Source organism: Borostomias antarcticus, assembly GCF_949987555.1.
Source record: "Borostomias antarcticus genome assembly, chromosome: 3".
In the NCBI taxonomy this organism is placed as follows: domain Eukaryota; kingdom Metazoa; phylum Chordata; class Actinopteri; order Stomiiformes; family Stomiidae; genus Borostomias; species Borostomias antarcticus.
Window position 1 is genome coordinate 28,253,780 of NC_140236.1, and position 15,800 is coordinate 28,269,579.

The 15,800-nt window shown below is 47.3% G+C and overlaps 1 protein-coding gene across 2 annotated transcripts; it reads left to right on the top strand.

Moving 5' to 3' along the window:
- Positions 1-613: 613 nt before the first annotated feature.
- Positions 614-15,469, top strand: ssbp3b (single stranded DNA binding protein 3b). Of its 2 annotated transcripts, XM_084461647.1 has the most exons (18): positions 614-755; positions 1,322-1,394; positions 1,538-1,599; positions 1,756-1,840; positions 8,836-8,925; positions 10,772-10,846; positions 11,109-11,171; positions 11,410-11,476; positions 11,626-11,699; positions 11,806-11,870; positions 11,999-12,047; positions 12,319-12,354; positions 12,451-12,505; positions 12,645-12,709; positions 13,345-13,423; positions 13,851-13,879; positions 14,031-14,132; positions 14,316-15,469. In XM_084461647.1, the coding sequence occupies exons 1-18, from the start codon at positions 700-702 to the stop codon at positions 14,343-14,345; spliced, it is 1,155 nt and encodes a 384-aa protein (XP_084317773.1). In that variant the 5' UTR covers positions 614-699; the 3' UTR covers positions 14,346-15,469. The 2 variants fall into 2 exon arrangements, with proteins under 2 accessions (XP_084317773.1, XP_084317774.1); XM_084461648.1 differs by lacking the exon at positions 10,772-10,846.
- The last annotated feature ends 331 nt before the right edge of the window (positions 15,470-15,800 follow it).

The window sequence follows — 15,800 nt, forward strand, 5'->3', positions numbered from 1 at the left end:
TTGGATACTGCAAGACAGAAAGACAATAATAAGTGTTTACTGATGTTGACCTATGAGGTCATGCTGAAATACACATCGTTCCCCTGTTCTGGATGAAATGATTGGAGTAGCCTACGCAAAATCTATCTTCTTTAATCAATTTTATTGGCAGATCGCAGCCACAGCGCAAAGTAGTCTCTAAAGGCCTACATGGCTGCATGTAATGATTTTCTTTTCCACCTATCTACTACAAGAAAGGGATATTGAGTCTTGAGTCTACTGAATATTCTACTGAATAAAGCTATGGGGACGGTTGACGGTTGGTGGCTATAGCTATTGTCTATATTATGTTTTTATAGGCTAGATTAGGACATATAGCCTTCGACAATTTACTAAAGTTTACTGGATTGTCTGAAAGACGAATGCCAATTAGGGATTAAAAGGAAACGAGACACGTGTATGCTACTTATTTTTTATTGTAATGATAGCGTAACATGCCCAGTGGAAAACAAAACGCACGACATATTGTACAGGCAGACCTTAAAGAGATCGCCGTGCTCCCATTGGTCAGAGTGGATGTCAATCAGCCTGGCCTACCCTCTTCCCCTTAGCCAGGCTTGGTGGAAGTGCGGTTGGAGTGTGCGAGGGTCGCGGCCGTGATGGTCTGACAGATGAAATAGTGAAAAGAAAGAGAAGGCGATCGTCCTCCTTTACAAAACCATGTTCCCCAAAGGCAAAGGCACCCCTGTGCCGTCGGATGGCCAAGCGCGAGAAAAGTAAGTTCCAAATTCCATGGATTTATTTTGCAAGTTGCTTTCTCTTGTTCTGTGCGGTTCGCTGGGCAGCTCACACGAAGCTATTTCCTCCTACCGAGGATGGAATTGAATGAACCGCCTTGACTGCTCGCCATTCCTCCCTTGGTCATATTCTTCGCCTTTGGCTTTATTCTCTCTGTTCAGTGATGCGTCGTTTGCACGTTGTAATTTGCTAAGTAAATACGCATTTTGTGCGACATTTTAGATTCGAAGTTGCCTATATATATTGCAGGCTATGGTGCGGATAAAATACTATCAACGCTGTATTTTGCTGTTTCTCTCGTCCTTTTTGATACATTTCCTACCAATAGCGTCCATTCTACACTTTGTCTCTGCTCGTTGCGAGGGTCACTCTACATTCACGATTGCTTGTAAAGGGTCTGCTTGGTTTCCAAACTCGAATTTTGTCGATTAAGTTTGGCGTTGACTGCCCTTTGTTGAGAAGGCCTGTAGCTTCATACGACGCGTGTGAACGTAGCCACTGTTTATGATAAGGTTGAATATGTTTTCATGTTTTCTTTCCACAGATTGGCCTTATACGTCTATGAATATTTGTTACACATAGGAGCCCAGAAGTCAGCACAGACCTTTTTGTCAGAGGTAAGGGATCACAAGTTCAAACCTAATGTACCCCATTATTATCAACATTATCAATTAAAATGGAATATAACTGTTTGGGTGCTGTAGGCTAATATGGGCCTATTCAAGGATGTCTAACTCATATGCTATACCTTCATTTTTAGATTCGATGGGAGAAGAACATCACACTTGGTGAACCTCCTGGATTCCTGCATTCTTGGTGGTGGTGAGTAGGCAATCTAGTGCTCGTCAAGTCACCTTTATTTGCCATCCAGTATAATACAGCCAGTAATTGTTATGCGTTTGTGTATTGTTTGGTTAGTGTATTTGTATGGTTCATCCACCGGCCTGTTTGTTTCCTCGTGACTTGTCTTGTCAACAGTGTATTCTGGGACCTGTACTGTGCTGCCCCAGAGAGGAGAGAGACCTGTGACCACTCCAGTGAGGCCAAAGCCTTCCATGATTACGTGAGTAGGCCTGCTCCTCGTAACAAGCATCGCATACGTTGCTATCAGCATGTAAAAAAAAAAAAAGACATGGGTCAAAAGTCAATCCAAAACTGGACAACATTTCACTTTCAGTAAGAATCTTTGCAGAACACCAACTTCCCAATAATGATTTGCTGCTTGTGTAGACAGTTACTGTCCGAGCCATAGGAGACAGCTATGGCACTTGTGATTAGAGCCTAGTGTATTCAATCAGACCATTCTGTCTTAACCACCTTCAGTCCTGCAGTTTTACATTGCAGAGTTTATATTCCAGGGGGTGTAACAGTTTGTAAAGGCTAGACTGTTTTTATACGTTTCTTTCCATCTCTGGGTTCTATGGCTTGCAGATGTGTGTTGGTCTGGTTTATTGATGCTACTCAATCTTCAAAGTCTAAGGGTTTGTAGCATCTATTGGGTGTTTTGGAAGTGTGTGTGTGTGCGTGCGTGCGTGCGTGCGTGCGTGCGTGCGTGCGTGCGTGCGTGCGTGTGTGCGTGCGTGTGTGCGTGTGTGTGTGTGTGCGCGCTCGTGCTAGTGTGTGCATGGAGGCTGTAGTATGTCTTAGTTTCCTGGTGCTCCATCCAGCTGTCATCTTGTCCTGTCATTGGCCCAGATGACGCTTGCTCAGAAGAGGTGCTTAGGGGCTTCTCAGAAAAAGGTGCTGACGTCAGCATGTCTTGAGCTAGGACCATCGATTTGTTTTCCGGAATCTCTTGCCTTCTGACTACCTTGCCTCTTACCAGTCCCCATCACCATCATCCTCATCACCACCACCATCATCACCACCACCCCCATCCCCACCATCATCCCCACCCCCATCACCATCACCACCACCACCATCCCCATCACCATAGCCCCCATCATCATCACCACCACCACCATCCCCATCACCACCATCCCCACCACCACCACCATCACCACCACTACCATCCCCATCACCACCACCATCACCATCCCCAAGAGAGAGAAACTCAACCTGAACCGTCGTTCCTGTGACTCAGGCCAGAATTGCTGTGTCCAGTCAGAGTAGCACAATGTCCAAAAGCTCATTTTTTTTGACAAGTTTGCTTGAATATTTCCAGTGTCTTCAGAAACATCATGGAAAAGAGTTGCATGTCTTTCAAGATGAATCTGCCCAATAGTGTCTCTGAACAGGTTCCAACTGTTTGTTCCCAGACAGATCCAGACAGTTCAGTGGCCTGTCAGTTCAACTGGCATTTGCATGGAATGTGTTTGTCTTTGCATGTTTGCTACGAAGCCTCTGAGGAAATTAGAAGGCTGATTACCTAGTGGCTTTTCCTCCATGCCTCCCTTTATCAGGGATAATGGGAAAATAGAATAAAATAAATAAATAAAACATTGTGAGAGAAGCTGACTGAACCACTTACTCTCATCTGTTCAGTGTCTGGCGCTATCATATCAATTCAGCTGAGGGGAATCGGATGAGGAAAGGAAGGACTCATTCGGACCAATCGCATCCACTCGCCGTCTGGTCGGCGTCTCGGAGAGGAAGGAGTTAAAACGGAGATGTAGGCTCTGCTCTTGCCAGATAGGGTTGTCACGGCAACAACCCTCCCGATCAGGCAGGTGACCTGGGAGCCGGGAGGAGGAGGAGGCTCGGCTGTTTCTCTGGGTAGCCCACATTCCTGCTCCTGGCTAGCTAACCAGACGAGCGTGGCTCGCTACGTGGCTCTTCTTTATGAAAAGGGAAGAGTTTTCAGGGGTGGGGGTCTGATTTAATATTCACCCCTCGAGGTCTGTTGCTTTTTGTAGTATTGCCTTCAAAGCGGTAGGCTATGACATGAATCCTGTTATGTCAATGTGTTATCAAACACTGATGTAATTATGTATCAATGATCAATTGTTTTTGTCCTTTTCCACATTTAATAGTCGTCAGTGGATGAGGCTTATGTTGTCTGTTCATGAGGAGAAATTTCAGTTTCAGTAAGTCCCCTGTTCAGCCATTTTCATACTATGAAAAGTATAAGCAAATGAAGGCAACTATCACTCCAGGTGGGGCTGGCAGGGAGCTTGTTTGGTCCCTGGGACTTGAGAGAAATTGGTCTTGATGTAGAGACCTGGGGTCATATGTCTTTGTTTATGTAGGCCCAGACCTCTCTCTGTCTCTCTCTCTCTCTTTCTCTCCCTCTGTCTCACTCTCTCTCTCTTTCTCTCTCTCTGTCTCACTCTCTTTCTCTCCCTCTCTCTCTCTCTGTCTCACTCTTTCTCTCCCTCTCTCTCTCTGTCTCACTCTCTTTCTCTCCCTCTCTCTCTGTCTCACTCTCTCTGTCTCTCTCTCTCTCACTCTCTTTCTCTCTCTCTGTCTCTTTCTCTCTGTCTCACTCTCTCTCTTTCTTTCTCTCTCTCTCTGTCTCACTCTCTGTCTGTCTCTCACTCTTTCTTTCTCTGTCTCTCTCTCTCCTCACCCCCTCCCCCCTCCTATCTCTGTGGACAGTAGTACCAGGGCCCAGTCTTTGTCTCTAGGCTGTGGGGGAAGGTCTGTGCTGGCTGCTGGTGCGGCTCGTAAACCCCCCTGGTGTCACGCTGGGTCTGACGGACACTCCCCCGGGGCCCCGTCGCCATGGCGTCAGCTGCTGATTGATGGCTGTCAGGGAGCTGAGGGACAGATTGGATGGAGGGAGGGGGGCGGGGGGGGGGGCCCTATGGCACATGCCCAGTAACCACGGAAGAACAGAGAGAATGGAGAGAGGAGAGGGAGAGACGGGGGTAGGAAGGAGGAGGAGAGGGAGAGACGGGGTGAAGGGAGGAGGAGAGGGAGAGTTGTTTGGCCAGTCTTGGCTCCGGGCTCCTCTGCCATGACTGATCAGCAACCGGGTCATCCCACACGGACGCGGAGCCGGGTTCAGTGATGGGTAGTGATAGTAGTGGTTCAGTGATGGGTAGTGATAGTAGTGCTTCAGTGATGGGTAGTGATAGTAGAGCTTCAGTGATAGTAGTGCTTCAGTGATGGTAGTGATAGTAGTGCTTCAGTGATGGTAGTGATAGTAGTGCTTCAGTGATGGTAGTGATAGTAGTGCTTCAGTGATGGTAGTGATAGTAGTGCTTCAGTGATGGTAGTGATAGTAGTGCTTCAGTGATGGTAGTGATAGAAGTGCTTCAGTGATGGTAGTGATAGTAGTGCTTCAGTGATGGTAGTGCTTCAGTGATGGGTAGTGATTAGTAGTGGTTTAGTGATGGGTAGTGATAGTAGTGGTTTGGTGATGGGTAGTGATGGTAGTGGTTCAGTGATGGTAGTGATAGTAGTGGTTCAGTGATGGTTCAGTAGTGGTTCAGTGATGGTAGTGATAGTAGTGGTTCAGTGATAGTAGTGATAGTAGTGATGGTAGTGATAGTAGTGATTCAGTGATGGTAGTGATAGTAGTGCTTCAGTGATGGTAGTGGTTCAGTGATAGTAGTGATGGTAGTGGTTTAGTGATAGTAGTGATAGTAGTGATAGTAGTGATAGTAGTGGTTCAGTGATGGGTAGTGATAGTAGTGGTTCAGTGATGGGTAGTGATAGTAGTGGTTCAGTGATAGTAGTGATAGTAGTGGTTCAGTGATAGTAGTGATGGTAGTGGTTCAGTGATGGTAGTGATAGTAGTGGTTCAGTGATAGTAGTGATAGTAGTGGTTCAGTGATAGTAGTGATAGTGGTTCAGTGATGGTAGTGATGGTAGTGGTTCAGTGATAGTAGTGGTTCAGTGATGGTAGTGATAGTAGTGGTTCAGTGATAGTAGTGGTTCAGTGATGGGTAGTGGTTCAGTGATAGTAGTGATGGTAGTGGTTCAGTGATGGTAGTGATAGTAGTGGTTCAGTGATAGTAGTGATGGTAGTGGTTCAGTGATAGTAGTGATGGTAGTGGGTTTAGTGATGGGTAGTGATAGTAGTGGTTCAGTGATAGTAGTAATGGTAGTGGTTCATTGATGGGTAGTGATAGTAGTGGTTCAGTGATGGGTAGTGATAGTAGTGGTTCAGTGATAGTAGTGATGGTAGTGGTTCAGTGATGGTAGTGATAGTAGTGATGGTAGTGATAGGAGTGGTTCAGTGATAGTAGTGGTTCAGTGATGGTAGTAATAGTAGTGGTTCAGTGATAGTAGTGATGGTAGTGGTTCAGTGATGTGTAGTGATGGTAGTGGTTCAGTGATGGGTAGTGATAGGAGTGGTTCAGTGATAGTAGTGATAGGAGTGGTTCAGTGATAGTAGTGATGGTAGTGGTTCAGTGATGTGTAGTGATGGTAGTGGTTCAGTGATGGGTAGTGATAGGAGTGGTTCAGTGATGGTAGTGGTTCAGTGATAGTAGTGATGGTAGTGGTTCAGTGATAGTAGTGATAGGAGTGGTTCAGTGATAGTAGTGATAGGAGTGGTTCAGTGATGGTAGTGGTTCAGTGATAGTAGTGATAGTAGTGGTTCAGTGATGGTAGTGATAGTAGTGGTTCAGTGATGGGTAGTGATAATAGTGGTTCAGTGATGGGTAGTGAGAGGAGTGGTTCAGTGATAGTAGTGATAGGAGTGGTTCAGTGATATTAGTGATAGGAGTGGTTCAGTGATAGGAGTGGTTCAGTGATAGTAGTGATAGGAGTGGTTCAGTGATAGTAGTGATAGGAGTGGTTCAGTGATAGTAGTGATGGTAGTGGTTCAGTGATAGTAGTGATGGTGGTTCAGTGATAGTAGTGGTTCAGTGATAGTAGTGATGGTGGTTCAGTGATAGTAGTGGTTCAGTGATAGTAGTGATAGGAGTGGTTCAGTGATAGTAGTGATGGTGGTTCAGTGATAGTAGTGATAGGAGTGGTTCAGTGATAGTAGTGATAGGAGTGGTTCAGTGATAGTAGTGATTGTGGTTCAGTGATAGTAGTGATAGGAGTGGTATAGTGATAGTAGTGGGTACAGTGATGTCGATGGACGGGTCTGACATTGTACCAGCGCAGGGCGGTCTGGCTTCCCTTTGTTTTGTCTGAAGTGGACCAGGAGAGAGACGGTTCAGGTTAGGGGGAGAGACGGTTCAGGTTAGGTCATGAGCAGCGGTCGGCTGTGTGGTCTCTCTGATCCCGCCCCCACTCCTCGCTGCAGTAGAGACCACCTCACCCTGCTCTGGGCTTTGTCTCCCTGCTCTCTCAACCCCGATATTTGCACCCTATATTCTCAGAGAGGAGGCTTCAGTCAAGCACTTTGTCTTTGTCAGCCCACCCCCCTCCATCTCTCTCTCTCTCTCTCTCTCTCTCTCTCTCTCTCCCTCCCTCTCTCTCCCCCTCCCTCCTTCTCATTGTTTTTGTAGAGAGCACACAAGCACATCCGCAGTGACTGAAGCCTCTCCTTTCCTAAACCTCTTTAATGACCCGCTACGAGACAAGGATTGCTTCTCGGCTGTTCTTTTTAACACACACACACACACACCCCTACACACACGCACACACAGACTTGGGAGGAGGGCCTAGTCTGTCATAAATTATGCCCCTTAGGGAGGTTGAAAGGTGGGGCCCTCCTCTAAACCCCCCCCCCCCCCCCCCACAGCCGCAGGCTGGCTGTTTGACATCTGCCCCTCTCCCGTATGGAGCATCTGGTGGGAGACCAGGCACAGACCGACGGCCCAGGTCCTGACCACGCGGCCGTCTGGACAGCTCTGCTCAGCAAGTCAGCCCTAATGGAACATGAAAAGAACGGCATGCATGCAAATTCACCACGCACGTCACTAGTAGGTGTACAGTCAGTTATGGCGTAATGGACATAACTGGCACTCTACTTGGTATTGTTCACAAACGATTATTATGAAGGGATCTTTGTGTTGAGGAAATGTGCCTCGTAGTCATCTCTAACAAAGACATTCCTTGGCTTCGGGAGGTAAGTTGTAAGAGGTTTTCTTCGGCGCCCCACAGTTCCATCACACACGAGCACCAGCTTCACTAACTCATTCGTAACTCCTCAGTAACCTACAATACAATTCAAAATCTAAACGTAAACGTCCATGTGTGAGTGATTGTAGACATACTTGCACCAGAATGACGATAAGCAGAATGATCATAGGATTCCCATAACTGTGAGTGTGTCTACCAGGGAAGGAGGTCTGTTTGGGGCAGGGCTCTCCTCTGTGAGTGTGTCTACCAGGGAAGGAGGGTCTGTTTGGGGCAGGGCTCTCTCCTCTGTGAGTGTGTCTACCAGGGTAGGAGGTCTGTTTGGGGCAGGGCTCTCTCCTCTGTGTGTGTGTCTACCAGGGAAGGAGGTCTGTTTGGGGCAGGGCTCGCTCTGCTGTGAGTGTGTCTACCAGGGAAGGAGGTCTGTTTGAGGCCCGGCTCTCTCTCTCTCTCCCGCCTCACTTCTCTCCCTGTTGTGGTATTTCACAGTGGTCCTGCAGCACTATGCTGCTGGATCTAATTAGGGAGGGTGCAGTCGATACGGTAGAGTGTGCAGCCCTATTGAACAGCGCTGTTGCCTGTGGAGCTCCAGTGCTTCACAGAGCCTGCAAGCGGACTGGAGGAGGCTGGCGTTGTGTGTAGCGCGCCCGTGCGTCCGTATGAAGCCGTGCGCCTGCGTGTTGTACGTAGCACGCGTGCTCGAGCATATTCACGCGCCGCCTCTGTCGTTCTATAACTTCGATGATTTCATTCTTCACCCGCCTTCTGCCCCACCAGCACTGTTAGCTCGTCTCCTTGACTAAAGCAAACGGCACATTAGTGAATTATGGCTGTGGTTGGGACAGGAAATTGGCCAGTGAACTCCTGCTGTGTCTAAGCACTTTGCAGGGGATCAGTGAATCCCACAGATTCTTATCAGGATCCTGGACCAGCATGGCTCCGGGTCGTCCTCCGTTAGATCCTCCACCTGGGAAAATACTGAGTACTGACAAAAAATGCAGTACAATAATCTGTCAGATTGATTTGTGGTGTGTGTTTCCAATGCATTTATTATTTCCACCTTCATGTATCAAGTGCTGATGTAGGTAATGGAGGTGCTGATTTTGACGGTGTTCCTCCTGTCTCCTCCAGAGCGCGGCGGCGGCCCCCAGTCCCGTGATGGCGGGGATGCCCCCCGGGGAGGGCATGCCAGGAGGACCCATGCCCCCCGGCTTCTTCCAGGTCAGTGTCGTGTTCTGCTCTCGCTGCGTCGCCACCCTCACGGCCCTCGAACCACCCCGCTACACGGCTCCCCTGCACACGTAGCTGGAAACACCGTCAGCTTGTACAGTAACTAACCGCCTGGCTCTCATCACGCCTTCACTACCGTATGTCTGCGTTTTGGTCTGCGTTTTGGTCTGCGTTTGGGTCTGCGTTTGGTCCGTGTTTGGTCTGCGTTTTGGTCTGCGTTTGGTCTGTTTCTATGCACCGTCCTGCTAAGTTGCCCCCCAGTGTCGAGTTTCTCCTCTAAGACTGTTGTTGATATCTTAGGAATCCTCTGTTTGCTCATGCAGGCGCGGTCGGGCCTATACACTTAATGGAGAAATCGAAAGGTGCACCACCTACAGTAAATCAATAGCTCTTGGGGATAAACTCTTGGCAAGCAGCTGGAGGATTCACTCTGAGGGGGGATATGGAGTGTTGGCCTTCGTTCCTGCCTTCCTCCGGAAAGATCTGACTGGTTTTATATGAATATAGGCTGTGTTGTGTGTGCATGTGTGGGAGACATATGGTAAATGGACTGCACTTATATAGCGCTTTTATCCAAAGCGCTTTACAATGGCCTCTCATTCACCCAATGCAACATACAACAATGCAACATACATAATCTCCCCCTACATACACACACACACTTTTTTTCAGAGCTGTTTGAGTAGTGTCAATTAGGCGACCCTCTCATTAGTTTTATCAGCTGTGCAGCACTGGTGAGCAGGAATGCTGCTCTAGAGCTGATTGATAGCTTAATTGATACTGTGATAATTCAGAGGAAATGACCCGTGATGCCGTGCTGGATGCAGCCTGCCTAACGCCTTGAATGGGACGCTCAAGAGCACACGTTCTCTCGTTTGCTACGGTTTCACTCTTTCAAAGTTCTCTCTCTCTCTCTCTCTTACTAAGATCCCCAATAACATGCTAAATTGATTGGTCATTGCATGCATGTTGATTTACTTCCTGCACGTGATCAACAGCGGTGCAGCAACCATATTTAAATGACATTTTAAATAGATTTCCTAACATGGAAGAGAGAGGTGAGGTGCATGGACAGACAGCGCATGTGAATAACTGGCCCTGGAGCTCCCAGGGGTGACGGGTACCGGGAAGTGACCCAAAGGCAGGGAGACGCAGGTTCTAGAAGTTTGGGCCTTGCGGTTATCGCTTCTTTTCTTGTGACTGGCTCTCAATCACCATGTATTTCATCCAATGGTATTTCTGGATAAGCTATTCATTGGACTTTTTGTTTCTGATATTTCAAAAGCATTTTAAGAGTTGAATATACCTGTTCTCAAAGTATTCTTTGATTTTGCTGTCACGTTCTAACTACAATGAGAGCAGTCATCTTTCTGAACGCGTGTCTGTTTATTACCTGCTCCCCATTCGTATTAGAATACAGACTCAATCACCTGTCCCATACTTCACTCTCAGGCTCGGTAAATCGCATTTAGATGTGCTAAATTCACCTGTCTGCGTTTTCTCCTCGCACTGTTTTGCTCCGTCACGTAGAGATCGCCTATTCATTAAGGCGAACGCGCAGAAACAGATGACGTGTATCTTTTCTATTTGAGACGCAGTCTTCCGATCAGCTTGGACATGTTTATGCTCACGGTAACCGTTAACGCACATGGTTTCCTACACGCACACCATTAGGAGATTGTTTTATGAATTGCCTAATCAAAAAGGTAAGTTTCTCTAGTTGCTCCCTGCTGTCTCACACCTTCCAGCTCTCCTTTGCTCAGCAGTAACCTCGCCGCTCTCTCTCTCTCTCTCCTCTTTCCTCTGCTCTCCCTCCTGCTCTGTGACGCTGCCACAGGGCCCCCCCGGTCCCCAGGGCTCACCTCATCCTCAGCCTCCTCCCCCTAACAGTATGATGGGGCCGCACAGTCAGGTAAAACAAACACCCCACTCTCTGGCTCAGTGTCCCGCTTCCCTCTGCTTTCGTTTTGGGGTGAACTCTTTAAGTTTCTTGTGGCCACGCCCCCTTTGAGCTTCTCGCGCTTTCGCATACGTGCCTCGGCTTGACGCTCCCACCGGTCGAGGTCCGTCTCCGAGGTATTATGTGGACTGTTTGCGGCTCATATTACTCGTCACTTGTTTGATGAGTCCACATTTGTGCGTTTGTGCTGACATCCTTTTTCCGGTCTTTCCAGTCCTTCATGTCTCCGCGCTTCGCTGGAGGCCCGCGGGGTCCCCCCATCCGGATGGGCAACCAGGTGAGCACAACGCCCCAGTCTGGGACAGTTGAAGTGGCATTTTACGCTCATCCGTGACAGCCTTTGGAAATGTGTGTTTGAATATATGTCTCTCTTTCTCCATCTCTTATCTGGTGTCTCTCTCTCTCTCTTTTATCCGGTCTCTCTCTCTTATCTGGTCTCTCTCCCTCCCTCGTCTCTTATCTGGTCTCTCTTTCTCTCTCTCCCTCCCTCCCTCCCCTCCCCGTCTGTCTCTTAGCCCCCTGGTGGTGGACCAGGTCCCCATCCCATGCTGGCCAACATGGACCCCACACGACCCCCACAGGGTGAGTGTCCTCAGACGTCCCCTCTTCGTACCGTCTCAAGATGTCTGGCAGGCAACGATGTCCATCCCCTGTCGTCCCAGTCCACGGACTAGAAAAACGGAACGTTCTGACGATGGTAACATTTTACTTGTATGTCCCTTCTCCTCCAGGCCATCCCAACTTGGGGCCGATGCAGAGAATGAGTGGCCCTCGAGGCATGGGCCCCATGGGGCCAGGACCGCAGGTAGGACAGCCTGCTCAGGGGGCCTCAGTCACACTGTCCCATTGAGCCTTTATTGGTTGATTATGTGCTCTGGTTCTGATGGTCTGATCCTTGGTTGACTTTGCAGAACTTTGGCGGCGGCATGCGGCCTCCACACAACGCCATGGGTCCAGGCTTGCCAGGAGTGAACATGTAAGCTTTCTCTGTCCGCCTCACGAGAGCGCATCTCAGGTGTGCGTGTGTAGTGTGCGTGTGTAGTGTGCGCGTGTGTGTGTGTTTTCCTGTTTGTCTTAACGGTCGGTCATGTAACTGTTATGCAGGGGCCCAGGTGGGGGGAGGCCATGGCCTGGTCCCAACAATGCCAACTCTGTAAGTCCATCCCCCCTTCAGCTACACACACACACACACACACACGCACGCACGCTGCTGGTTCAGATTGCAGGGAAGTGTGTGCTTTGGAGGTCTAATGCATTCGCGTTCTCTCTAGTGCTGGATGTAATTGTAGTATTATGTGTCCAAGTTTCCATGGAAGCTAAAACACTGGTCATGATGCTGTGACAATGCTAGGAACAGGATGTTTTGATTGGTGGACATCGATGACATTCCCTGTTCTGCTCTGTGATGTTTGTTTTGATTTCAGATGCCTTACTCATCCCCATCCCCTGGTGCGTACGGGGTAAGAAGGACACACTCCTCTAGACTAATATTATTTTGAATATGAAATAATAATTAGTGAATGGTCATGGATGATGATTCTTACTGTGTGTTTAAGGGGGCTTCTGGAGGAGGGGGACCCCCTGGAACACCCATCATGCCTAGCCCTGCTGGTACGTGCCCCCCTCCCACACACACACACACACACACTCTCTCTCTCTCTCTCTTTCACTCTCACACACTCACTCACACACACACAGCATAAATTGTTTATTGATTGGCATCAGACTAATTATGAAACGTTCCTTTCAGACTCCAACAATTCTGGCGACAACCTCTACACCATGATCAACCCTGGACCTGGCAACCGAAATAACGTCAGTTAACCCCCTCATCGTGTCATTCACAACTGGTTTCGAAATGGCTCACCCCACATGTTGTTGGCTCTTCCACCTTTACTGGACACCACTACATTACCGCATGACAACAAAGCTCTTGCCAGTCCTTTGATTGATTGTCTTTGTCCAAGATGTGGTGTGACTGCAAAAGCCTGTTGGTGTGGGTAGTGATGCCTGTGGTGTGACTGCTAGGGTTGCAAATTTCAAGGAATTTCATTAATCGATAACTATTAACCTTAACAAACGATAGTCGATTAATTGATGAGAATGTCCCACGCTGGACTGCGCTTTGCTCGCTTCATTTTTTTGTCGTCTTCCACTGTGTTGTTGAAATTTCCCGGCATCCCAATTAGCCTTCACTACATGGCGTGGCGCCCTCATGTGCAGTCAGACCTTAAATCATGATTACATTTCACGCAACTCCCGTTGATAACGTTCGTAAAAAAAAAAAAAAAGTTATGTTCCATTAACAAGCAATTAATCAAGTAACCAAATCTTACTCAAGTAAATTCTTATCGGCAATTAATCGATAGTCGACTAACTATTAACATCCCTAGTGACTGCAGAAGCCTGTTGGTGTGGGTAGTGATGCCGTGCTTGTCTCTCTTCTGTAGTTCCCTATGGGCCCCGGCTCCGACGGGCCCCTGGGGGCCATGGCCGGCATGGAACCACACCACTTGAACGGATCGCTAGGTAACGCAGCTCAGCCTACCTCTGTGTCGCGCTCAACACATGGGGACATGGGATGCATCCGGAGAACAGCACTAGCACTAGATTGATTGAATTTTTGCCATATGTCTCTTGTTCTGTTGTGTATTGCTGTGTCGTTCTGTTGTGTTGTGCCGTGAGCTTTTAGATGCATAGAATTTCCCCAAGGGGATTAATAAAGTATCTATCTATCTAGCACTGATGGTGTAGATGGTGCTACTAGTTTGATATAGTTGCTGAATAGGAATTGACATTAGTGGTAAAGGGTAAACCAGAACTGCACTGCTTAGAGATGGATACCTTTTGGTGCTCATTTGCTTAGTCTCATGGCAAACCATAGATGTTATTTGTGAACTCGCATGAATTGATGCTTTGCCTTTTAAAAAGAGCATGTTCACATTCTCGTCCATAGGCTCTGGTGACATGGATGGACTCAACAAGGTGAATATCAAAATAACCTTATGTTTTTAATCTAAAGCTATTTCAGGTCTACAATGAAGTAACTGTCAACTGTGGAATTTGTCTTTTAAGTGGTATTTTCTGTTTAAATGTCAATGTTTAAATCTGAATATTCTGTTCCCCATCTTGAAAGAACTCTCCAAACAACTTAAGTGGCATTAGCAATCCTCCTGGGACCCCCAGGGATGACGGAGAGTTGGGTGGAAACTTCCTCCACTCCTTCCAGAGTGAGAATGTGAGTACTCTCCCTCCCCCACCATGCAACACCTCTGCCCTACTTTACACAGCAGAAGTGTTGAGGCACAAAGTAGAGATTTAGCCAAAAAACTGACTCGCAGTCAGTTCTCACAACAGTTTTGAGGATGTGTGTATTTGTGTGCGCAGCTTCATTGTATTGATTCTTCTCTGTGCCCCCCAGTACTCCCCCACCATGACGATGAGTGTGTGAGCGCCTTCATTTCCCAGAAGCCCCAAGAGGACCTGAGCTCACGACAGGACACGGCCAAACACATCAGCACAGAATCAGGGACGGGCACCATTTTGGTTCCGCGCAATTTCAGAATGCTGATAAGAAAAACAAAATGGCTGGCGACTACTGCTCCTACTGCTCCAAAATGAAGGACAATTTTTCATTCATCACAACGCCCAAGTGTGACGAAACCAGCTACTGAAATAATGCATACGCGACATGTTTTGCAGATAATCTTTTTTGCTCCTCAAAGCTAAGAAAATGGTCAAAGTTTACCTCTTATGATTTTATTATTGCTTTGTGGTGCAACATGTGCAGAAAATGTCGACGCTTTTGCCACTTAAAACACTGGAGAGTGTGCATATGCATATCGTGAACTCTCAAATCTCTTCCATGTTTTGCTTTTAGCCACATGTAAATTGTCACAAAGTCAGAACATTATACTCAGAATCTGCCAGTGACTTTTAAGATGTCCTCCCCAGTGCCCATCCCAATATTTAGCCATGTTCTAAGGGTGTTTTTAAGGGCGTGTCCCAGTTTGTAAGTCCGCAGTGGATTTTTAACATGTAAAACTGAATCCAATTTGGCAGAATGACATTGATAGGGAATGTGTTTTTGTTTGCTTTTATTCAACCAGTTGGGACTGATCTTCTGTTCTGTCAAGGGAAACCAAACGTGGCGAGTGCATGAATGCTGAGATCTGTGTACAACATACTACCTAGCGCTGCTCCTCTCTGTGGACACCTGCTTTAAAGACGTGGCGTAGCCTCTTACCTGCCTGTGCTTAACACTCTGTGCTCTCTGTCCATTGTTGTAGCCTTCCGTGCTCTCCTATTGGTTCATATCATCGTTAGATGATAATGAGTTGCCCATTGTAAATTCATATTGGTCGTTCATATTTCCTCCGGGTTTTTCTTCGTATGTTTGCCCCCCCCCCCCCCCCCCGTTCCTCAGTTTTTTATATTTTGATACAGACTTTGACTGTGTATATTTCCCCAGTTATTAAGACACTTAGTCAAAGCTTTCTAAACTGATTATAGTAGGCATTATTATAAACCTAGCGGCGGTCTTCTAAATGTGATGAGAATTGTTTTTCATTTCCTGTGAGCATTAAGCATTATACGCGTCTCAACTATGTTGCCTTTTTTTTTTTTCAAAATGAGGAAAGATTGCTCGTTAATATAATTTTACAATAACTTAAGTGTTTGTCCTGTGTTTTGTATCTCTTTTGCTGCTTTTTATGTTGCATGTGGTTGAGGTATTTTCAAACGTCCAGAATCCATGCTCTCTCTCACACACACACACACACACACACACACACACACACACACACACACAGTCCATCATGCTTGCTACCTCAAGTTTATGATGGCAAGGAAAGTTCCTTGTGAAAAAACACTGGTATCTCAACTAACAGTTTATTCAAAATGCATT